This window comes from Podarcis melisellensis (genome assembly GCF_964234715.1).
Source record: "Podarcis melisellensis genome assembly, chromosome: 10".
Lineage (NCBI taxonomy): Eukaryota > Metazoa > Chordata > Lepidosauria > Squamata > Lacertidae > Podarcis > Podarcis melisellensis.
In genome coordinates this window covers 66,710,873-66,735,649 of record NC_138542.1, presented here as the reverse complement: position 1 = coordinate 66,735,649, position 24,777 = coordinate 66,710,873, and the positions used below count along the sequence as shown (strand labels likewise).

Below are 24,777 nucleotides of genomic sequence, written 5' to 3'. Positions count from 1 at the left end.
CAACGTTTCTTTGAAGAAAATAGGGACAACCTAAGGAAAAGCGGGACATTCTGGGATCAAATCAGAAACTAGCTTCTGTAAATCCGGGACTGACCCTGGAAACTAAGGACACTTGGTGGGGGTCTGGAATTTCAGGTGCTGTTTTGTCCCAGCCTTACCTGTAGACGCCAGAGATTGAACCCAACACTTTCAACATGCAAGACTGCTGAGCTACGGGGCCATTCTCCTAGGGCTGTAATAAGCATTTTGTTGCTCTAGTGACTGTGCATCTAAATCCATGCACCCAAACACTAAAGCAGCATGCATTGCACAGTCTGTCATTTGCTCCCTGCAGCTACTAAGATATGTATATTCTGAACTACTGACAACATCTTGTGGGAGACAATTACCCCATGCATATTAATGGCAATGGCATCTCTGAGCACTGATCGTTATGTAGTCAAATCGCCACCACCTGTGCGCAAGAGGGACGTATCAGTAGGCTCAAGGGAATCCCAAGGTTTTCAGAAGCCCTTAAAAAAAAAAAAAAAACTTAAGGAGAAACTTTCCCCCAAACAACTCATTGAAAGCCAAGCATGCTCAGAGGTCACAGATTTGCTGAGTGTCTGTGGGATGAAGTGGGGAATGCAACAAGATATTCTGGAAAAGGGGCTGGCAGGCACATTGAGCAAGAATGCTCCATGACGCAACGTTTTGGTCACATCCAAATCATATCCAAAGAACCCAGGCAACTGGATTCACAAAGCTACAACCCCCAGAACCCTAAATAAACAACATTTCCCAGGATTCTTTGGGGGGAAAGCCATGTGTTTTAAATCTGCTTTAAATTTACGGTGTGGATGCAAGCTTCGTTGCAGATCCAGCTTACACGATTTTCTATTATATTTTGGACCTAAAAGAAAGCCCACCCCCTTAGCTGTTAAATTATAGTGGAGTGAGTGAATCCAGCGCTCAGAAGACCAAGTGGAAGGTTTGATAGTAGTCTTGGGTATATTTTTCAGTTATTTCTTTGCATATAAAGTGTTGATAACAAGCACAATGTACTATTGAACCAAAATGGCTCCACCCATAATGTAAATCAGGGTTTTTGAACTTGGGTCTCTAGCTTCTTTTGGATCACAATTCCCACAATCCCTGACCACTGGTCCTGCTAGATTTTTTTTTTTAATGGGGCAGCAAGCATAATGGTTTAATTGCACCCGGCTTTTCCAGAAGTGCCTGCCTTTTGACCAGGGAGGGTTGGAAGTTGGGACAGGAGAGAAATTTGGTTCAGCCCAGATTTTAATGTGAATCTACCTGATCCACACTTTCCAAAACAATATGTGAACCGGAAACTCGGCTTCCTTTCGAAATTTGCACTTCCCTGAATGTTGCGATGTGGTTCTCCACCCAAACGACTTGTACGAAAACCTGAATAGTAGGGGAAAGTAGGCTGAAAGTGCATGCGTTAGGGAGAACAACAATAGGAAACGCATTCTGTTAGCGGGAATCTCTTGCAAAACTGTGTCCGCTTGGCAAAATTTTATACAGAAAGAATATGAAATCCTCCAGGAGAAATTTGCACTGAAATGCTGATGAATTTTCACGGGAACTTTAAAAAAGAAGAAGTCACATACCAATGCAGGAATGCAGGGAACAAGAATTTAAGGTTGGCGGAATGAGAGAGTGAAGTTTAGAGATTCACCTAGCCTTGGTTGGAAATGTTACAGGAGAAATTTGCACTGAAATGCTGATGAATTTTCACGGGAAGTTTAAAAAAAATTCACAAACGGCTGCAGGAATGTGGGGAACAAGAATTTAAGGTTGGCAAAATGAGAGAGTGAAGTTTAGAGATTCACTTAGCCCAAGTTGGAATAGGAAGCTGAACTAGGTGGAGCAATTGCTAAGACCTCTTTCGATTCTCCCCCCGTCCTGCCTGTTAATTTTCTTGTGCCCTTGCTGTCCATCAATGAACTGTGTCCCCTCTTGTTTCCAGAAGGCAGGGAGTGTGTAAACTGTGGCGCTACCTCGACCCCCCTATGGAGGAGAGATGGTACGGGGCATTATCTGTGTAACGCCTGTGGACTGTATCATAAAATGAATGGGCAGAACCGGCCCCTGATAAAGCCGAAGAGAAGGCTGGTAAGTGACTTGACTCTCAAAAACTGCACTAACTTCTTATTTTTCTTTTTCTTCTCCCTCCCTGTCATGTTGTGTTTTTGAATTTCCTCAGCCCAAGATGGAGAACTTTCTGGAGGGAGTAGATTTGGGCACCCCCGCCCAAAGTCTTATCTGTCTGTACAGAAGAGGGTTTTTGAGAGAGCCCAACCCCCCTTTTTCACTATGCCTGCCAAGTTATGTACCATTTCTATGTCTCTCTATATATCTCTTTTATTTTTTTATTTAAAAAAAGAATCAAGTAAGGGGGGGTGTTTTTTCTTCGGCGGTTTCTATAGGGGGGTGGCTGAAGAAAGTGGGAGCTTGGGGGGCGGGCTGGGAAGCATGCGGTAGGCATGAAAAAAGAATCCATTTCATTGTAAAAAAAAAAGGGGGGGGATGTTTTGAAACTAGTTTTTCTCCAAAGTTGAAAGTGTCCTGGATTTAAAAGCGGTGCATCGGTTTCCCATTCATGACGCAGTTTCTGGAACTTCAAAAGGACTAGTGACTTTGAGATTACATTTGTTGTTTTAAATGACACAGGATGGTATACAGTGTTCTCCATAGTCAAAGCAGACCCATCGAAATTAATACCGTCTATCATTTTGCCCAGGCTATCCATGTCCCATAAAATTGGACCCTATTATTTCCGAATTCATGTTTTGACCTTCTCCATTTCAATTGGTCACCTAGTTCATGGTCTGGAGCATATGATGCGCACAATTGTGGGAATGCATCTTGGCCACTTGGAATGGCTTCACACTCTAGACCTGCTGTGAGTGGGTTGTGTACAGCTATGACCGATTGTGCTTTTAGCAGGAAGTTACTCAACTCCCTTTGGAGCGGTGTTCAGTTGTGGTGCTTATGTGCGACCCTAGACACAACTGTGCAGAAATTCAACTTGACGTGAGAGAAGAGCCAGTCACCAGAGGGTTTTTCCAGTTGTCCTATGTTATTTGCCCTTTGGAAACAACTGGAAAGTTTCCAGACATTTTGGAACTGCGACTGCAGAACAGGCATGGCTAAGCTGTGGATCTCCAAATGTTGTCAGACTTCAACTCCCATCAGCCAGTGGCAAAGGATGATGGGAGCTGGAGTTCCACGTCACTTTGACTCCAGCATCTAGTTTTCAGAGGTATACTATCTCTTGAACATGGAGGTTCCATTTAGTTATAGTTGCTCACAACCATTGGGAAACTTGTCCTTCTGACAGGTGTTGAGACCTGCCCTCCTTGACTATTAGAACCTCAAAATTCCTTATCGCCTTATTTCCAATATAAGAGTATAACAATTGGCGTGGGAATCTTGTAAGAAGACCACAAAGCTGTGGCTCATGGAGAAACATGCACGTCCGAGGTGACCTCTAGTGTGGATGACTCACTCAGCAGTGAAAGTTGTGAATCCTTACTTCCTTGGTTAAATTAGATGCATACGATTGGAGGCATGAGTTGAACTGGCAGGTTTTTAATCTCCATTGTTTTTGGTAATGGGCAGATTGGTTTGTCTTTGAAAGAGGCCGTGAACTGCAGGAGACTCAGAAGTTGGCTTAGTCAGTTGGCTTAGGGGTGGGGAGCCTGTGCCCCCTCCCCCGAGATATTGCTGGACCTCCAACTGCCATCACCAGTTGATCCACATTCTGAGATCTGCTGAGGGTGTTCTTGTCCACGGTCCCACTAGCAAGTGTGTTCAGGGACATGAGACAGGGCCTTTTTGGTGGTGGTGCCCTGACTCTGGAATTCCCTCCTGCTAGGGGTGTGCTGCTGAGATGGCTTTCTGTTGTTTAGCTTGGAGGAATTGGTTAATCTGTCTTGGAGATCTAGAGTGTCGTTTTATGCTGTTTTTATTTGTATTTTAAGGATTGCATGTTTTAATATAGTTGGAAACTGCTTTGGGCCTTTTCAGAGAAAAGCAGTCTACAGGTTTTAAAAACGAAACAAGCAGACTTCCTGAGGCTCAGAGGTTTTCTCCATCTTGGATAGATGCTAATGACAGTCCTTGTTTCTTGCTTTGCCGAATTGAAAGGGAATGTGTTTGTGAACAGACTGACACCTTTGACAAGTGGTGTGCACACATTGGTAGTGATAGTTCTGTCCAGCACTTTTTTTCTGGGAGTATGCATACCCCTAAACATTTTGCGAATCTAATTTTGCCTCACTGAGGGGCAGTATTTCAATATGAGTAGGAAAATGAGAGTACCCCTAAACATTTTTTAAAAGAAAAACAGCACTGGTTCTGTCTGTGGTGTTTGGCCTGTGATGACCTATTCACACATGCCTAAATCTTTGATTTATGCTGCTGGTGATCCAGGGTCCAAGTCTACCTGAAGGAGCAACAGCCATTTGGACTCCGCAATAGTCATCTGAGGCCCTTAGTCGAGTGGCTCCTCTGTGAGAGGCCCAGAGGGTGGCAACACGAGAACAGGGCCTTCTCTGCAGTGGCTCCCCATTTGTGGAATGCTCTCCCCAGGGAGGCTCATGTGGCAGCACCAGTACATATCTTTAGGTGCCAGGCAAAAACATTCCTCTTCTCCCAGGCCTTTGGCTAATTAATCTACAGCCTACTACGTTGTGTGTGTGGGTGGGTTATTGTCTTTTGTTCGTTACTGGCTTATATAATTTTGTGTTCTTATATTTTAAACCACCATGTGATCCTTGGATGCAGGACGGTATAGAAAATTTAATAAGAATTAATAATATCTAGATTTGCCCCCCATTCACAGACAGGCTATCAGTAATTAATAGCCATTGACGCCAAAGGGGAATTGCTTCGTGAGGGTTCAGAACTGTGTCAGGATCAGGTAGAGTTGCCGTATTTTGAGGAGCAAAAAAACACAAAGGACACATTTGCTGACTTCTGCTTTTAACCACGGATGGCTATGGCGACTCTCATTTTACATACCCATGAAAAAGAGGACGTGTCCTGGAAAAAGAGAGCATATGGCAACCCCCTTGGGCTTCCCACAGGCCTCTGGGTGGCCACTGTGAGAATAGGATGCTGGACTTGATGGGCTCTTGTGATTTTACGAGAGCGCAGAGCAAAAGAGGGGGCTCAGGTAAGGAGAACGGGGCTCTTCCTATCTCTGATACTTACCTTCTTCCAGCTTCTTCTCCCACCTGTTTCTGCTTGGAAGGAGAAAGATATTGGGGAGACCTTATTCTCCCACCTGGCGGAGCGGGACCAGGAGAAGCAGCTTAGGGGAGGAACGTGAATTCAAAACTAGCCCACGGGGAAAGGGTTAAGCAGCCCCCTCCCCTGCCAGTGTTGCAGTCAAGAATGGAAACCAACCCCCCCCCCTTGGCTGCTTTTGATTAGAAAAGAAAGGTGGGGGGGAATGCGAGGAAATTTACACATGACTGCGTGCACCGTGTCGTTTGGCCCTAAGGAAATAGGACATTTGTTTGTTTCTACATCTGTTTCTCTAAACACTTTGGATGACTTACAATGCTGTTCTGATAGAAAAAGGGTTTTCGTGCGCGCTGTAAAGTATACGGGGTTGGGGGGCAGAGAGGGGAAACTGAGCGACTCCGGAATGGGGTGAAATGTGTCCCAGTGCGGTCTGCATGCAATGTCATCCTGTCCTTCCACTGCCCCCAGTTTAGGGTCCTTTTCAGTTGCGGCTGGGCTACCCAGGGTGTGTGGGAAGGATCCAGCACCCGCTGCGATGGCACCCCATATGGTAGCCCGTTTGCCATCCAGAATGAGAAAGGGTTCACTGGCTTGAGACTCCTTCTATAGCTACGGGGAGCGAACGGGCAGACAGTGTTGACAATACAGAGCTAAAGGGTGCACCATGACTCAGCAGTCGAGCTTTATGCTTTGTGTGCTGAAAGTCCTGGGTTCAAATCCTGACACTCCCGGGTTAGAATGATGGACTGGTTGTGGGAAGATTAGGTAAACAGACTGATGCCTGCAGTCCTGGAGAGGCACTGCCAGTTAAAGAAGACCAGGATTGAGGAACAGGTTTTTTATTCGAGGGCCACTTTCTCTGCTTGGTAACCTCTTGAGGGCCACATCCCCATAGTGGGCGGGGCTATGCATGTAAATGTTGCACGTCTACCTCAGGTTTCTTCTCAAAGAATCCTGGGAGTTGTACAGTAGTTCATTATGGTAGCTCCATGAGGGGTAAAACTCAGTTCCCAGTTCCCTGGAAGAAGGCACAGGGTTATAAAGACTAGGACTAGCCGCCTGAGAAACAGTTTCTACCCAAATGTGATTTTGGTTTTAAAAGCAGTGTAGGGAGTCTCTAGGGACGCGGGTGGCATTGTGGGTTAAACCACAGAGCCTAGGACTTGCCGATCAGAAGGTTGGCGGTTCGAATCCCCGCAACGGGGTGAGCTCCCATTGCTTGGTCCCTGCTCCTGCCAACCTAACAGTTCGAAAGCACATCAAAGTGCAAGTAGATAAATAGGTACCGCTCTGGCGGGAAGGTAAACGGCGTTTCCGTGCGCTGCTCTGGTTCGCCAGAAGCGGCTTAGTCATGCTGGCCACATGACCCAGAAGCTGTATTCCGGCTCCCTCGGCCAATAAAGGGAGATGAGCGCCGCAACCCCAGAGTCGTCCGCGACTGGACCTAATGGTCAGGGGCCCCTTTACCTTTAAGGAGTCTCTATGGGAGTATATTGTATTTTTAAAATGGCATCTTAGAGTTTTTAGGGGGCTAACCAGGTTGGGATACCTGGGATAGCAGGCTTGTTGGTTTTGAATGTCTTAGGTAGATCTTTTCTTTCTTTCTTTCAATTTCGTTGTTCTGTATGGGACAATGACAATAAAGATTTTCGTATTATCGTATCTATCTTTTGGGGAACTGTGCTTTAAATGCATGGTGTTTGTGGACCCTGAGAGCAGAAGAATTTGCAGTCTGCATTTTTGACCTGTTCCAAGACCCAGCCCAGGGGCCTTCTTCCCTCGAGTGCCCACACAAATTTCAGATGAACTTTCCGCCTGTGAAAGCCAGACACCTGGGGAAGACCAACTCACCACTGCTGGTGAGAATAAAAGTGGTTTTTTGCTTTTTTTCCCCCTTCAGAGAAAGAGGTATAAATTTCCTGGCCCTCCCCCGTTTCCTTTTTACATGAATCATGAACAAAACTCAAGGTGCCACCTTGATCTTTTTCTAGCTGTTTCCTTTAATAGTGTCATAGAATTGTCAAGTTGGAAGGGGGTACCTAGGGTCATCTAGTCCAACTCCCCGCAATGTGGGAATCACAGCTAAAGAATCCTTCAAAAGGGAAGCCATTGCCCTCCTTAACCAAGGAGGATAATCTTTTTCTTTCCTTTGCTGGGAAAATCAAAACACCTACAAAGAACTGTTTTCGAGAGAGGACTTCAATTTGGTGCATCCCCTCCCCCTCAAATACCTCCCTTCCTTTTAACTTTCTAAACATAAATTCAGTGTAAAGCTAAACTCTTAAGAAATATCTGTGGACTGGAGATTATACATGATAAATAGTTGTCCTTCTTTCTTCCCTCCTCCCCAGTCTTTACTGCTACAACAAGGATAGGGTTGGCCCACATCTCCCTGGTCTCAGCCAGCATGGCCAATGGCACTGGATGATGGGCTTTGTAGTCCAGGAACACTGGGAGAGCCACATCTTCCCAACCCTTACACTCAAGAAAAAATTGGACATATCAGAAGCGGCTGGGATTTATTTCTTTTGGAAAGAAAGTGCACCTCCCTAGCTACGAGGGCTTGCATAGGATGGGCACATAGGGAACTGCCTTACGCTGCCTTGTTTGTTTTCTCCTGCTCTGGAGGGTACAGTGCCAGATTTACGTATAAGCTAAACAAGCTATAGCTTAGGGCCCCACTCTTAATATATTTCTTCTTAATTGTATTTCAGTTCAACAATTAATTACTTTGACAAAATACATATTTTGTTTTGTGCAAATGGCTTTCGAGACCACATAACACCGGTCTTGAAAGACCTATATTGACTCCCAGTATGTTTCCAAGCACAATTCAAAGTGTTGGTGCTGACCTTTAAAGTCCTAAATGGCCTCGGCCCAGTATACCTGAAGGAGCGTCTCCACTCCCATCGTCCAGCTTGGACACTGAGGTCCAGTGCTGAGGGCCTTCTGGTGGTTCCCTCACTGCGAAAAGCCAAGTTACAGGGAACCAGGCAGAGGGCCTTCTTGGTAGTGGCGCCTGCTCTCTGGAACGCCCTCTGACCTGATGTCAAAGAGAACAACAACTACCAGACTTTTAGAAGACATCTGAAGGCAGCCTTGTTTAGAGAAGCTTTTAATGTTTAACAGACCACTGTATTTTAATATTTTGTTGGAAGCCGCCCAGAGAGGCTGAGGAAACCCAGCCAGATGGGCAGGGTATAAATAAATAAATAATTATTATTATTAGGTCCATAAATTACCATGTAGCATATATTCAACACAAAAAACAGCGACAATTTGTTGTTGACAAAGGACAGCTGGACATATAAAGGGCCCCATTACTTTCATTATCTTAGGGCCTCATCAAACCTAAATCCGGCCCTGGGAAGGTGGGATTCGAACCAATGGCTTCAAATTACAGTGGTATCTCGGGTTAAGAACTTAATTCATTCTGGAGGTCTATTCTTAACCTGAAACTGTTCTTAACCTGAAGCACCACTTTAGCTAATGGGGCCTCCTCCCACTGTCGCCGCGCGATTTCTGTTCTTACCCTGCAGCAAAGTTCTTAACCCGAGGTACTATTTCTGGGTTAGCGGAGTCTGTAACCTGAAGCGTCTGTAACCTGAAGCGTCTGTAACCCGAGGTACAACTGTACAAGGAAAGTGATTCCCACTAAACATCAGGGGGAACTTTCTGACAGTAAGAGCTGTTTGACAGTGGAACAGTCTCCTTCGTGTATGCGTGTGTCTGTGTCTGGACTCTTCTTCCTTGGAGCTCAACAGTGCTCAAGAACTCCCCTAAGGAAGGGAAAAGGGTTCTTGCGCTCGGGTCCTGCTTGTAGGTTTTGCAGAGGCATTGGGTTGGCTGCTGTGAGAGCAGGATTGAGCTGGCCGTAGATGTGCCACTGGCTTGGTCCAGCTGGTTCATCTTACGTTCCCATACCATCGGTCTACTTAGCTCCATATTGCTTCTGCAAGCTCAGATTGTTTTCAAGCTCGCGTTGGCTCCCATGGAATGGCAGCAGCACACCGGGATTTCAGCCCTGGGACCTTCTGCATGCAAAGCAGGACTATCGGTCTTTCCCGAAGAGGTTTGCGGCTGTTATTTGGACTCAGCTCTAGGGGAGAGGCTTAAATCTCAAGGAAGTGGGACAGCACCAAGGGAGCAGGTTGATTTTCCTGCTTGGCATGAGAACACAAGCTATTAGCCCTGCCTCCTCTTCATCAGGCTCTGCCTCGGGCGCTCAGGCACATTTCACTGGGCGCTGCCCTCAGACAAACGAGGCATCAATCTTAGCTCCTCCTGAATCTCAGAGGCCTTCCAGCCTTGGTAGCACTCAAGGCAGATTGGCATGAGGCTTTGGTTGTATGCCATATCCTCAGATGCACACACAATACAAGCACCCCTAACAGAGAACCTTGGGAACTGCAGTTTCCCTCTTGCAGAGCTTCAGTTGCAAACTATAGCTCCCAGGAGTCTTTGGAAAGAAGGAACTGTGTTTAAAATGCCACCCAGAGTCTGGGTGGGGGGTACTGCTAGTGGCTTCCATGCCATCAACTTCTTTTTATTGCCATCCTTTTTTATTGTTCATATAATAATAGTAATTTATTATTTATACCCCGCCCATCCGGCTGGGCTTCCCCAGCCACTCTGGGCGGCTTCCAACCAAATATTAAAATACAGTAATACACCAAACATTAAAAGCTTCCCTAAACAGGGCTGCCTTCAGATGTCTTCTAAAAGTTTGGTAGTTGTTTTTCTCTTTGACATCTGGTGGGAGGGCGTTCCACAGGGCGGGCGCCACCACTGAGAAGGCCCTCTGCCTGGTTCCCTGTAACTTGGCTTCTCGCAGCGAGGGAACCGCCAGAAGGCCCTCGGCGCTGGACCTCAGTGTCCGGGTAGAACCATGGGGGTGGAGACGCTTCTTCAGATATACTGGACCGAGGCCGTTTAGGGCTTTAAAGGTCAGCACCAACACTTTGAATTGTGCTTGGAAACATACTGTTCATGTCTCAGAGTGCAGCTTAGATTTTAATGACCAGTTCCAGGGCTGAGCCTTGATTAGATTCTGCTCTCTGTCGTGTGATCATACGCCCTTTCCAGTCCTCTCTATATTAAGGTATCTTCAATATGAATTGATTTAACCGTCTTGTGGATCGCCTAGCGTTCTGTACCGGCTGAGCTGAGTGACATCCAACGCCCTTTAAAAATGTGTTGTGGAGCAGGGATTATTGGCTTGTTTTGTTTTTATTACGCATTGTGTATTTTTATATTGTGATTTTATGTTGCAACTGCCCTGGAACATGCGGGTAGAGGGCGGTGTACATATTTAATAAATAATAATAACCATTTTACAAAACGCATTGCCCCACAATGTGGCAGGTGTCTAAATCAATGTTGCCACATTCCCAAGGCGTGGCAGAGATAACTTACGGTACCTCAAATAGGCTTTGCTACAGAACTGTGGTGTGCATCAGTCCTTAAAGCCAACGTCTACAGATGCCAAGGACTCCGTGCAGTTCAAGTTAAATGTATTTTGTTTACACTGATTTCAGTATCAATTTTAAGCATGGCCTTAAAGCTCAAATTTGAATGGCCCTGGGCCAAACTGGAAGTGTGATATGTTTTCAAGGTATCCATGGCTGTGAATTTGGGGTTGTTGGTTTTTTGTCATTTTCTTATATCCTCTGTGGAGCTAAGCATACTCCAAGATTGATAGTGCTCTAGGAGTGTGGATTTTTGGTAACTAGAATAGAGTTCAGCATCCTCAAACTCTCATATTGAAAAATAAGCAGATTCCTAGTCCCCAGGGTGACAAATCCAGGCTTTATAAGTGTGCGGGCAACAATGATTTGGTGAAAATTCAGTAGGCAGAGGTTGGTACACAGAATTGCCATTGGTTGTATATTTGCATGTGGGTGTAGAAGGCTGTCGGCAGAGAACTCTCTGTATACACATTTCCCCTTACCCTATGCAGTTACTGGGAGTTGCAGGTGGGCAGAGTGTGTTATCTCCTGCTTAGGGGCTTCCCATGGGCATCTAGTTGGCCACTGTGAGAAAAAGATGCTGGACTAGGTGGGCCATTGGCCTGATCCTGCAGGTGTTTCCTGTGTTCCTAGTCTGTAACCTCCCAGCACAAGCAAAAGAAATAACTCCAGATGGGCCAAGTTACAGGATGCAGTCTGCTTGCAGAATTCAGTTTTCCCTTGTGCATAAATTGCACTACTGCTGCACAGAATTCTGGTGGGTTTTTTGGGGGGAGCACAGAACACATCCATTGACAGTCCTTGGCAGACATATTTTCTTTTTAGGTTTGCTTTGCTTGCCTGGTGAGATGTATGCAATCATTGGACTTAAGTCCATTGATTTCACTGGAGGCTCATCCACTGTACTTAACTTTTGCCCCAAGCTATTTAGGGACAGGTTTAGGCTATAAAATGCTTTGTCAGAGCAGGTTTCTCCCCCCCTTTTTCTTTTACCCCTGGTGCTTTCGATGCGAAAACCTGCTCTTTAATGCAGAATTGGAACGAACACCAATTCAGGTCTCCTGCCTGTTGCCATTTGCTCTGAATCAGCGATAAAAAGCGATTTTTTTTTTAAAAAAGTACTCTGACATTGCACTTTAAAGCACAGACCTGGGTCGCCAGCTGTTGCTGGACTACAACTCCCATGATCCCTAGCTAGCAGGACCAGTGGTCAGGGATGATGGGAATTGTAGTCCAAAAAACACAGCTGGAGATGCAAGTTTGGGAAACCCTGTGTTAGTTGGACACCAGTGGCAGAAACTACCCAGCCATTAAACTGTAGTTGAGGACAAAAGACGGGGTCCTATTCTATGGCATACTTAGCATCAGAATGAATGTGACTGCGAAGGATTACCCAGATAATTCTCTTTTGCGGGAGTACGGCAGTTAAAAAAGCAGAGCACACGTGATATTTTGCAAATAGATGGGACCAGGTTCAATCCCTTGGCATTGCTAGTTAAGAGTAAGAATAAATGTTGCAGGCAAGGGGAGTTGCGAAAGCTTCTGTAAAATAGGTTACTGGATGGACTGTTGGCCTGATATGGTATAAAGTCTCTCCGTATGGACTGACGGAGTTTGTTAGTCATGGTATAATTGCGGCTGGAGCCAAGGGAACCTTATTTGGGAGACTGTTTTTCTATCATGTAGAACAGCAACAACAGTCCGTGTTTGTGGGTGTTTTTGAGCATTTGTTTATAGCAAACCTGTATGGGTCCCCCCCCCAGGAAAAAATAGTTTGACAGAGGGGATGGAATTCAGGGGCAATGGGGGAAAGTCTCTGTTCCTGGTATCTTCAGTTAAAAGGATCAGGGTTTGAGAAGAGTCTTTTCTGGAGACCTGCAGCCTTGACAGTAAGGGTACCAGAATTGTGGGTTAGTCTGACCTGGTAAAAGGCAGTCTGTTAGGGGACCATTAAGGTACCCCTGCCCGTACGGGCCAGTCTTGACAGACTCTGGGGTTGTGCGCCCATCTCACTTAAGAGGCCAGGGGCCAGCGCTGTCCGGAGACACTTCCAGGTCACGTGGCCAGCATGACAAAGCTGCATCTGGCGAGCCAGAGCCGCACACGGAAACGCCGTTTACCTTCCCGCTGGTAAGCGGTCCCTATTTATCTACTTGCACTTTGACGTGCTTTCGAACTGCTAGGTTGGCAGGCGCTGGGACCTGAGCAGCGGGAGCGCACCCCGCCGCAGGGATTCGAACCGCGACCTTTCGATCAGCAAGTCCTAGGCGCTGAGGCTTTAACCCACAGCGCCACCTGCGTCCCTAGGGGACCATTAACCATGCATAATTGTCTATCCAGGTGCTTCAAATCTCTCCCCCCCAATCTTCCCCATAGAAAGAGTTATTGAGCCCTGGTGGTTTGGTAAGAAACGTGTTCATGTATTTTGTATGCAAATGTACAAAATGCCTGAACTGAAAACACAGACAATCCTCTAAATACACACTTGTTTGAGTTTTGCGGTGCACCTCTTTAGCCCCAAAATGTGCACGTTTTAAGGGAAATTGTCCACAAAGACAAAAAGAAATTGCATGCAAAATGGATAGGATGGACACCTCAAAATATACATGTTAGGAAAAAATATGTGCAAAATGAATGTGAATTTCTGTGCAGACTTGAAAACAGTAATTTGCAAATGAATGCAGTTATGAAGTGATCTGGATTTAAGATTGTGGAGAAACAGATTCTGCTTGTGGTCTTCCTGTAGACTTCTGGTTGGTCCTTGTGGAAACAGAACTGCAGGAGTCTTTGCCCTGACCCAGTAGGTTCTTCTCTTCTTATTTCTCCATCTCTAGTCTCCTTACATTGTTGATGGTGTTAATTTTGCCTTAGTGGGCCATGCAGAGAGTTCAGTTCACCTGATCTATAATGAACAGCAATTGCACCAACACCACCAATGCAATGTTATAGAATTCTATAACATCTTCACTGAAAGCAGCTACTTTGGCACCTTTGGGGTTCTGCCATAGTCTTAAACTCACGACGCAGGAGTAGGTTTTTTTAAAAAAATAATTGGTGTGACTTACGGGTTTATGACTGTGGCGTTAAGACGACGCATCCTTTGCACTGCAAGCCTTTTGATATCCTCTTATTGGAACAACCAGCCTTCACCCAGCCAATCACGTACACAAAAGACTTTAAGAATTACTTTTGGCAAAGATGCCTCTATGATTCATTCTTTGGCAAAACTGCCTATTCTTTTCCATTTGTGATGCAGGAATCTCTTGGAGTATGAATATATGCTTTATATTTCCAATCCCCACATGCGAAAACAACAAGGCTCCTTCCACGTTGCGAAAGATTGCTAAGCCGTTACAATAATTTCAGCATGACAGCTTAATGATTTGGTATTCCACACTGTGGAATACGCTGGCTTTTCCTCATTTTTGCTATTTGATGCGACACAGCGGGGACATGATTTTTGCCTTGCTCTTCTCCTAAGGGACACAGGCTCTCCGTATGACTTTCTTAAAAAACGAGGCAGTGCCTCTTAAAATCAACAATAGGGATTCTGTCCCCCCAGGATGGGAAGATGGATTCCTTCACAATGGTGGAACAGGCTCACTCCATACCTTCCAACATTTCTCCGATGAAAATAGGGATAATGCATAATAATAATAATAATAATTTTACTATTTATACCCCACCCATCTGAGTGGGTTGCCCCAGCCACTCTGAGCAGCTTCCAATGTATATAAAAACATTAAAAACTTCCCTATACAGGATTGCCTTCAGATGGCTCAGGAGTCGCATAACTCCATACCCTCCAACATTTCTCCGATGAAAATAGGGACATCCTAAGGAAAAGCGGGACATTCCGAATCAGGAGCTGGGATGGCTTCTGTTAATCCACGACCGCCCCTGGAAAAAGAGGGGCACTTGGAGGGTCTGTCTGGTCTGGGGGCAGAGCAGTTGCTTTGGGCTTAATGCCTCAACGCTTACCTCCCTCCATCTCCAGGTTCTGGGGACGGGAGATGATTCTGTATCCTTGCACATCATTCTATAACTAGGGTAGCCTTTCACAGAGACATAGAATCATAGAATTGGAAGGGACAGGGACCCCAAAGTTCATCTAGTCCAATCCTCATTGACCTCAGGCGGCGTGGCTATTGCTCAGGGATGAAAGGCACTTATTTCTTCACAATGCAGACATGGTGTGTGTGTTAAAGGATGTGGTGTGCCTCTGAAAAAAAACAGGTTTCTAGAAAACTAGGTGCCAGGAAGAAGGGTTTGACACACTGTGTGTGTGTGTGTGTAATGATTCACTGCAGTATGTGAGTTCCCCAGCCCTGAAGTCTGAACTGGGACAGTCCAAACAGGGAAGAAACTAAGCTTTGTGCAAAACCTGGGCTGGAATGACTCCCGACTCCTGTGGAACGGAACACCTAAAACACAGGCCCAGCTTCCCTAACATTACAATTTCCTGGCTGCTTGTTATGGCTGCTTTATTTCAGACATGATTCTAGCCTCTTTGCAGTTTCTAAACGCCTGGCAAAAAGATCCGTATACAACCTGGTGCATGTGCTAGTCAGCTAAACTAAAGATAATAATCCAACAAGATTTGGGGATGCAAGACTTGATACTTTAAAGTAGCTTTTTAAACCAAGTCAAAAAGTTGGATAGTAGTCAGTGGACTCTTGTCACTTCTATGTCATTTCCTTCCTGGGATATGATGCAATATTTTTTTGACAGAGAGTTGATGTAAGGTAAATGGCAGGCTAGGAGCCCAAATTCTCTTTTAAATTCCTGGTCAACCAGGAATGTTCTAGCTGGCTTTAGTCCTTTAATTCAGTTGCCTACCTGTAAAATGGGCATAACAACACTGGCCCTTTGTACGGTGATATTATTGCCACCTTGTACATATTTCTGAAATCCTTGGCTTTCAAAATCAGTTTCTGGAGAATCAACTTGACTTAAAACCCCAGGCTTAAATTAAGCTTCTGATTTAAGGCAAGGAGATTGGACAAGCTAGACGGTGCTGTGATGTTGTTGTCTTCTGAAAAACGTGTATTAACTAGCAAGTCTGTTCCAAAATCCCCGTTACTGGTGCACAAAGGGTTTTCACACATTCATAATTTTTCTAGACTCCTCATATTTCGGAAACCATTTTCTCTAATAAATAAATAAAAAGTATCAAGAGAATTGTTTAGTATTTTTAGTTTAGGAGGGAAGAGCCCCAGTGAAAAAAAAGTAATTTTTTCATGGCTCGTGGATAACAGACGATGTATGCTGTTACTTTGATGCAATTAATCAATGGGAAATCTATGGATACAATACACTGTGGATAGAACACAACCCAAGTCATCGTCAACCTCTTAATACTTTGTTTCAGTGCTGCAAGATGCATAAATATATATACAGAACGTGAGGAAATGCCCACAACTATACTCTAGCTGCAACAATCCCTGTAATGTCCTACTTATCGTGGCAAATGTCTGTAATTGACTATAATTCACTGCTTTGGATATACATCAATGCTCCGTTTTTGACATCTTTGTAACACGCTTGTCTTTTCTTTTTCTACCCCAGTCAGCGGCAAGAAGGGCAGGAACATCGTGCGCAAATTGCCAGACCACCACCACCACCCTGTGGAGGAGGAATGCCAACGGAGACCCCGTGTGCAACGCCTGTGGGCTATATTACAAGCTCCACAATGTAAGTGAGGCAGTAACTCTCTGAAGAATACCTTTTGGGGTTTAAACTAGGATAGAATATACCACATTTTTCGCTCTATAGGACGCAGTTTTTCCCCTCCAAAAATTAAGGGTGTGTGCGTCCTATGGAGCGAATGCAGGCTCCTTGGCTTCAGCGATAGCAACGCGAAGCCTCCAAAGCGCAGAGGGAGCGTTCCCTCTGCGCTCTGGAGGCTTTGCGTTGCTTTCGCTGAAGCCTGGAGAGCGAGAGGGGTCGGTGTAAGACTCTCCTGGCTTCAGCAGAGAGGGAGAGCTGCACAGCGCCCCTTCAGCCAAGCGGGAGGAGAAATGAAAGGGGCTCTGTTTCTCCTGCCGTTTCACTGAAGAGGCGCTGAGCAGAGAGGGGGAGAATTTGTTTTTTCTTGTTCTCCCCCTCTAAAACAAGGTGTGTCCTATGGTCCGGGGTGTCCTATAGAGCAAAAAATACGATATTTCCTGGCTTGTGTGTGGACAGGCAAACCACAGAGCTGTATCTCACCAGCTCCTGCTTGGGGGTCCCTTTAGCTGAACACAGTGCACTTCAATGCACACTGAGGCTGTTCAGTGAACTCTAATGCACTCTGAATGAAGCTGTGCTAGTCTTCATGGTATTGATCAGGGAAAGTGAAAATGATTTGCTTCCCAACCATTTATCCTCATAACAACCCTGTAAGGTAGGATAGGTTGAGGAAAGGTGATTGGAAAACGGTCACCCAGGGAGCTTCACCCGTGAGTGAGATTTGAACCCAAGTCTTCTTAGGTCCTAGTCCAGTAGTTCAACATTGAGGTATTGGCTAGATAATACATTGTTCTAACCAAAATGAAAATTGCCTGATTAGAAAGGCAGCGGATACACAGAGACCCTTGACAGGTTGCGTCTCGATTCTTGCTAGGGTTGCCATCCATTTTTTCCCCTCCCAAAACTCCTGGGGCACAAAGAACTGCCAGACCAGCTGAAAATTAGCAGGCGCAGTGTATTCTCATCACCACACTGTCTCCACAAGATGGGAAAAGGGCCCTCGTTAAATTTCTCTCTGTCGGATGGTAGCCAAAGTATTAGAAGCCCTACAGGGCGGAGGAAAGGTGGCAACCCTAATATTCTCACAAAGCTCTGGAACATTTTTCTTGCACTCCTGCTTCAAGGGGAAGGGGGAAAGAAAGAAAGTGACACAAGCAATTTTCCAAAAGAAGGGAATCTGATTTTGTCCGGTCTGCTTTGGCTGTGTTGGGGTGCTTTTAGTACATCTGAGATTCTTTTAAATCAACGTGTTTGTGGGAGTGAGAGAGGCTATTGTTTCATTTCATTTTTTGCCCTTGTTTTTATTATGTATTTTGCGTTTTTAATGCTGTGAACCGCACCGATGAAGGGTTTTTAAAATGCAAATACAAATCCAATCCAATCAATCAATCAATCAATCAGTCAGTCAAAGCTCATAAAAAGATATGGGGAAATTTATATGAAAAGGTGCACGCTGTAACAAAATCTCCCAGGGTGGAATGCTGGCCAATGAGCTGTGCCCTATACTAGCACACTCCATTCCACCCTGTATCGTCTCTCACCTCCCCGTAAGCAGCCAGCCAGTACTCCATGCCCTTTGAGCATGCAATTTTGGGAAGTTTCTGCCCCCCCCCCCAGCCCTGGGGAGGTTTCCTCTTAAGTTTTTGCATGCATCTGCAAAACTTGGGTTTTTCCCAAGCTACTTAAAACCCCCTTCCTTGGATGCAGTTTTACTTACTCAAGGACTGGTGCTGAGAGGTGACATGATAGACATTTACAAAATGGTGCATGGGATAGAGGAAGTGAGCAGAGAAAAGGTTTTCTTCCTCATAAAATTAGAACTCTGGGACACCCAGTGTTGGAAAATCCACGACGGATAAAAGGAAGTGCTTCATGCAGTGCACAGTTCGGCTATGGAACTCACTGCCACTGGAAGCAGTAATGGCCACCAGCTTGGATGGCTTTAAAAAAGGATGGATGCCGCAGTGCTTCTGAATCCCAGTTGCTGGGAACCACTGGTTGGCCACTGCAAGAATAGGATGCTGGACTTGATGGGCCATTGAAGTGGTCCAGCAGTCTTTTCCTACATTCACATGCTAGAATAACTTTGCTATTTATATATCTGAAAGGGTGCCCTACCTCGAAACAAAATTAAAAAATTCCTTCCAGTAACACCTTAAAGGTAAAGGTAAAGGGACCCCTGACCATAGGTCCAGTTGTGACCGACTCTGGAGTTGCGGCACTCATTTCACTTTATTGGCTGAGGGAGCCGGCGTACAGCTTCCGGGTCATGTGGCCAGCATGACTAAGCCGCTTCTGGCGAACCAGAGCAGCGTACAGAAATGCCGTTTACCTTCCCGCCAGAGCGGTACCTATTTATATACTTGCACTTTGACGTGCTTTCGAACTGCTAGGTTTGCGGGAGCTGGGACTGAGCAACAGGAGCTCACCCCGTTGCGGTGATTTGAACCGCCGACCTTCTGATCGGCAAGTCCTAGGCTCTGTGGTTTAACCCACAGCGACACCTGCGTCCCTAAGTAGTTGCTCTCTAAGTAGCACCTTAGAGACCAACTAAGCTTGTTATTAGTATTGTTATTAGTATGTATTGTTATTAATATGGGCTTTCCTGTGCACACACTTCTTCAGATACTGGAGGGAATTTTTTTAATTTTGTTTCGAATTTGTTTCGAATTTGTTTATTTTGTTTTGACTACGGCAGACCAACACGGCTACCTACCTGTAACTGGTGCCCTACCTTGCATTTGAAGGGCTCTCGGAGGGCATTCCTCTGTTTGAGGGAGTCTTTTATCTGAAGGACTGCCTGAAACCAAGTCTGGTTTAAAAGACCGAGAAGCATTAGTTACAGATAGGTAGCCGTGTTGGTCTGCCATAGTCAAAACAAAAAAAATTCCTTCCAGTAGCACCTAAAAAAGAGAAGCATTAGAAAGGGAGGTTTTGTGCGTCAGCCACTTGGCAGCTGGGCACGCCTGCACGATTTGTGCTTCTGTTTAAGATACAGTCCTTATAATTTGCTGCCCTGGGCTGCTTTGGAAGGAAGGGCGGGATATAAATTTAATGAACAAATAACCATCTTGCAAATTTTATGCAAATTTGAGTCTTTTGCTTTGGGGATGCACGCTCTCTCTCCTTTTGACAATGCATAAGTGGCACCCCCAAAATATGCTGCCTGGTAGACTTTGTTCCCATATCTAGGTGTAAAGGCAGCTACAAAAACGCCCTTTCCCTTAAGGAAATGACCGAAAAGAATCATCTTATAGCGACAGCAGTAATAGCAGAGCTTTAGCACTAGAGTTGGTGGTTCGAATCCCTGCGACGGGGTGAGCTCCTGTTGCTTGGGCCCTGCTCCTGCCAACCTAGCAGTTCAAAAGCACAAAGTGCAAGTAGATAAATAGGTATTGCTCTGGCGGGAAGGTAAATGGCATTTTCGTGCACTGCTCTGGTTCGCCAGAAGTGGCTTAGTCATTCTGGCCACATAACCGGGAAGCTGTACGCCGGCTCCCTCGGCCAGTAAAGTGAGATGAGCACTGCAACCCCAGAGTTGTCCGTGACTGGACCTAACGGTCAGGGGTCCCTTTACCTTTAGCACTAGAGTAATGTGAATGGGGGCAGCGGGGTGAGATTTTTCAGTTGCTTTGTATGATGTTCCTTGCACTTTCTTTAATTTTTTAAAAAGCAATTTCTCACTTTTATGTGAGGCTTTTAAAAAAAAATATTTTGCCCTCAGCAGCTTTCATGTAACCCCCCTTCAAAACCAGTGGGGGTTGGTTGTGGGGTGGTGCTTTTAATGCATGTATTCATTTCTGATTTTAAAACGGGTCATCTTCCACCTTTCCCCCTCTACTTCCACCTCTCCTGGGCGAGTAAATGTTTTTGCATGAAAGAAAAATAGAGACATGCCCCCCACCCCACACAATTATGAGAATCATACAGGGACTTTATTGATATTGAAATGCTGCCTTTTTCGGATCTGGAATTGAGTGACATTGGCATATTTATGCTGTGAGCTGTCCTGAGATCTATGGGTATAGGGCAGTATACAAATTTAATAATAGTAATAATAATAATCTCCCAACATGCCAACCCAGCTCATTTCTTGGCTCTGTTGTTGCAACTTCATCTCTCCTCCAAATTTTGTCTGACCTCCCATGGCTGTGTTTCTGTTCTCATGTGAATTGGGTAGTTCTTTTCAGGGGTTCAGCCTACACTCGAGTAGGACCCTGGCAGAGACCCGTGCCCGACTGGGATGTTCCCTCCCTCCTGGTCGATTGTTTGGGAGCTTCAAAAGCTTTCTTCAGCCCAAACGTCACAGTAACTGATGCCAACAGACTCCGGCACACTTAGGGATCCGCAGAGTTTGCACAGTTGCGTAACAGACCTCAGCAACTCAGCATTTTGGCTAATCTACTTTATTTACATATAAACACAAACGGAGCGCTGCAACATGGCTCCGTCTCTCTCTAGCATCAGACAGCAAAGAGGAAAAGAACAAATAGTCCCATTTCATGGAGCACAGTAACACAATCATCCTGTTTCCGCCACTTTCCACTCTGTGGAGTCAAAATATATACTGTCATGTGATAGACAAAAATCCCATGACTGCAATCATGGAGCAGGAATTCTAACAGTTCTGCCTTTAAATGCAAACTGCACTGAAATCTCCCCCATACCGAAACACAACCCACCAGTTAAGGACTAAAGTTCAGGAAAAGGCCTTAATGCCAGGTCAGACTGTTGGTCTATTTAGCTTAGTATTGTCTACACCGACCGGCAGAGGCTCTCAAAGGTTTCAAAATGGGTTGAATTTGGGATCTTCTGCATTCAAAGCAGATGTCCTCCTGCCAAGCTGCTCCCTTTTAGTGATTCATGAGACGTTTGCTACCAGCAGATCACATCCAGTTAAGACTGCTTTAGTCCATGATGAGAAAGTAAACCATGATGAGTTAGTAAACCACAGACCTACTTTTTTAAAACAACAACAACAAAGAAGCCCAAAACCACCTGCAGATCACAAGGTCTTTTGGTTAGAGATTCAGGCTGATTGGTTGAGGAAACTGTCCTCTTTTCCCTTGCCTTGGTACCGTAGAAAAGGGTGAGAGATCACCGCAACAAGTTTGGGGTAATATATTTTCAGGGGTTTGTCAGGGAAAGAGGGTCAGCCCAGATGATGGGAGAACAAAGGATGAGAGTATACTAAACAGCATGTTTGGGGGTTTGGTAAATGGAAAGCTTAAGAGAGAGGTGTTTTCTTTACCTTTTCTTTGGTGTTTTAAAGAATGTACATTGATAATAAAAAGAAGATTTTGCATAAAACAGGGGGAAATGGGAAGAAGAAAAGACGAATACAATTTTCGTTGATTCAGCAATACAGTCAAACCATGGTTGTCGGACATAATCCATTCCAGAAGCCCGTTCGGCTTCTGAAACATTCGACAACTGAGGTGTGGCTTCTGATAGGTTGCAGGAACTTCCTGCACTCAAGCGGAAGCCGTGTTGGATGTTTGGCTTCCGAAAAATGCTCAAAAATTGGAGCATTTACATCCGGGTTTTCGGCGTTCATGAACCAAAACGTTCCAAAAGGGAGGTGTTCAAGAACTGAGGTTTCATGGTACAAAAGAAAATTACTGGTGATTGACAGATTTCCCAAACGACTTCACCCCCTTTGCAATTAAATACATTCAATCAAACATGGTATAAGGGGTATATGGATTTAAACTTTTCACCTTTGAGTGACTCTCGAGTCAGATTTGCAGCTTTTGGGTCCTTTTGCTTGTGGTCACTGTTCGGTTTTAGATGCCAGAAGTCCAGCAGGACTTACTTCCTTACTCTTTAGATGGTAATATGTATTCCTTCACATGCTTCAAAACATGGGCCTCCAGCCTTGCTCTGTTTGAGGGTCTCTCTGCTGTCTGTGCCCAATTAGACCCAGAACATATATCCCATCCTGACAGATAGGAATTACCATATTTTTCACTCCATAAGACTCACCAGACCACAAGATGCACCTAGTTTTTGGAGGAGGAAAACAAGAAAAAAAATATTCTGAATCTCAGAAGCCAGAACAGCAAGAGGGATCGCTGCGCAGTGAAAGCAGCAATCCCTCTTGCTGTTCTGGCTTCTGTGATAGCTGCGCAGCCTGCATTCACTCCATAAGATGCACACATTTCCCCTTACTTTTTAGGAAGGGAAAAGTGAGTCTTATAGAGCAAAAAATACGGTAGTTTTATTTGAAACATTTCACCCTATGCAGCTTTTGGAGGAGGAGGACTTGGGAGGGTAGGTGGGGAGACGAGACGGCCCCACAAAAAGATTAATTGATTTTTGTTTAGATTAACAGACCCCTGACTATGAAGAAGGAAGGCATCCAGACCCGAAACCGAAAAATGTCTAGCAAGTCGAAAAAGTGCAAAAAGGTCCACGACACCTTGGACGATTTCCCTAAGGGCGGCTCCTTCAACCCTGCCGCCCTGTCGAGACACATGTCTTCCATCAGTCACATTTCGCCCTTCAGCCACTCGGGTCACATGCTAACCACACCCACCCCGATGCACCCGCCCTCCAGCTTGTCCTTTGGACCTCACCACCCATCCAGTATGGTTACCGCTATGGGCTAAGATCGCGCCCGAGAGAGAGACTTAAATCCCCGCTGCGATGCTTCCTTTTCTTTTTTTAAGTTCTCAGAACGAGAGGTACGTTGATAATCCTTGCCTCGTTAAGAGGCGAGAGCGCTTCCCCCTCGGCACACGAATGGACAAGGGCACAGAAAGAAAAAAAACGAAATCTTTAAAAGTTGGACGGAGGCGTAGAAACGAAAACCCCCCAGAGCAAATGTCGTGGGGAGGTGAACTCTTGGGCGCTTTTCCTCAAGTGTCTATTGCGTCGCCAGCCACCAAATTTGGGGTCCCATTTGTGAATAAACCATTCTGACGCAAGTCTGCTCTTGAACTGGGTTTCTAGGGTCGCGAAGAAGAGATGGCAGGCTGCCCACCCCCCAAATCCCAAACCTTTTCCCCCCACACGCTCCCCCAAAGACAAGCAGATTGATGCTGAACACTGTATAACTTATATTGTAAGAAATTCTGTACATTTTTAAAGAACACTCTTGACATCTGCTTAGCTGTAAAAAAAAAAAAAGGAAAGGAAAGGAAAATGGCTTGTTGGTCAAATGAAATAATGAGTTGAATGTTTTCCTGGTACGGACTGAGAAGAACGAGGTTGGACCGGCATATGGACAAACTGCCACTTGCGTTTTTTGCTCTCTCTTTCTCTCTCTCTCTCTCTTTCTTCACTCACTGGCTCAAGTTGTTTTGACGCATTAAAAAAATAAATTAATCCAAGTTGTAGGCAAATCATGCATTCCAGGCTACGGGGCCTCTGAACAATAGGGGATGTTTTTGTTTTTGAAGGGTTTCAGGGCAGTTGGTGTGACATTCAGCTTGTAGCTGCGGCGAGTTTGTCCAGGCCTTATACGCATTGTGAACAAGTTCCTGTAATTGTTGTTTGTATGTATAATTCAAAGCACCAAAATAATAAAAAAAAACGAGATGTAGATTTATTTCATCCTATGATACAGACTGAATGGTTGTATAAATTTTACTTACTGCTAGTGTTAAGAACTGCGCTTTTGATTTTGTTTTCATATTTTCCCCCTCTTTTTTTTGGAGAATAAACTAGATTAAATTCTGTTGATTTTTGTCTGCTTATGCTTTTGGAGTGATGTTCAAAGGTTCTTTCTGTGTGCGTGTGTGCGTGTGTGTCCGTGTGCCTCTGCTTCCATGAAAAGGCAGAAAAGGATTTGGTCCCAGGCCCTAGGATTCTCGGGATCCAGGATTTTAAGACCAGCAACATCGAAACAAGTTTAAAGGCTTGTAGGAATATAGGAAGCTACTGTAGACCAAGTCAGGACACCAGTCCATCCAGATCAGAATGGTCTACACTGCTGGTCTTCTACTGGTTGGGTGGGAACCCAATTGTGGGTCATGGCCTGATCCAAGGTGGGTCGCAACAGAAGCGTCACCACCATTCAAATATATGGGGAAAGAGTAAGAAACGGGTCTCCAAATTCAGGGTAGGTTAGAATGTTAGAGTTAAAAGCTGGTGGATTAGGGGAATGCTGTGGATGTAGTTTTTCTTACAATCATAGAGTTGGAAGGGGCAACAAGGATCGTCTCGTCCAACCCCCTGTAATGCAGGAATCTTTTGCCCAATGCAGGGATCGAATTCACGACCCTGAGCCTAGAAGTTTCATGCTCTACTGAACGAGTTTTATTTCAATAAGGCTTGCGGCAAAGTTCCCCAATATATTCTTTTGGAGAAGCGT

General features: G+C 45.2%; 1 protein-coding gene across 7 annotated transcripts in view; it reads left to right on the top strand.

Moving 5' to 3' along the window:
* GATA3 (GATA binding protein 3) overlaps positions 1 to 24,146 on the top strand; it is a 74,297-nt gene extending 50,151 nt beyond the window's left edge. For 4 of the 7 annotated variants that reach the window (XM_081927236.1, XM_081927237.1, XM_081927235.1 and 1 more), the window contains exons 4-6: positions 1,976 to 2,121; positions 16,299 to 16,424; positions 22,787 to 24,146. In XM_081927236.1, the coding sequence (XP_081783362.1) occupies positions 1,976 to 2,121; positions 16,299 to 16,424; positions 22,787 to 23,071 (557 nt within the window). In that variant the 3' untranslated portion in view covers positions 23,072 to 24,146. The remainder of the gene's footprint in view (positions 1 to 1,975; positions 2,122 to 16,298; positions 16,425 to 22,786) is intronic. The other 3 variants (XM_081927239.1, XM_081927240.1, XM_081927241.1) reach the window with 2 other exon arrangements.
* The last annotated feature ends 631 nt before the right edge of the window (positions 24,147 to 24,777 follow it).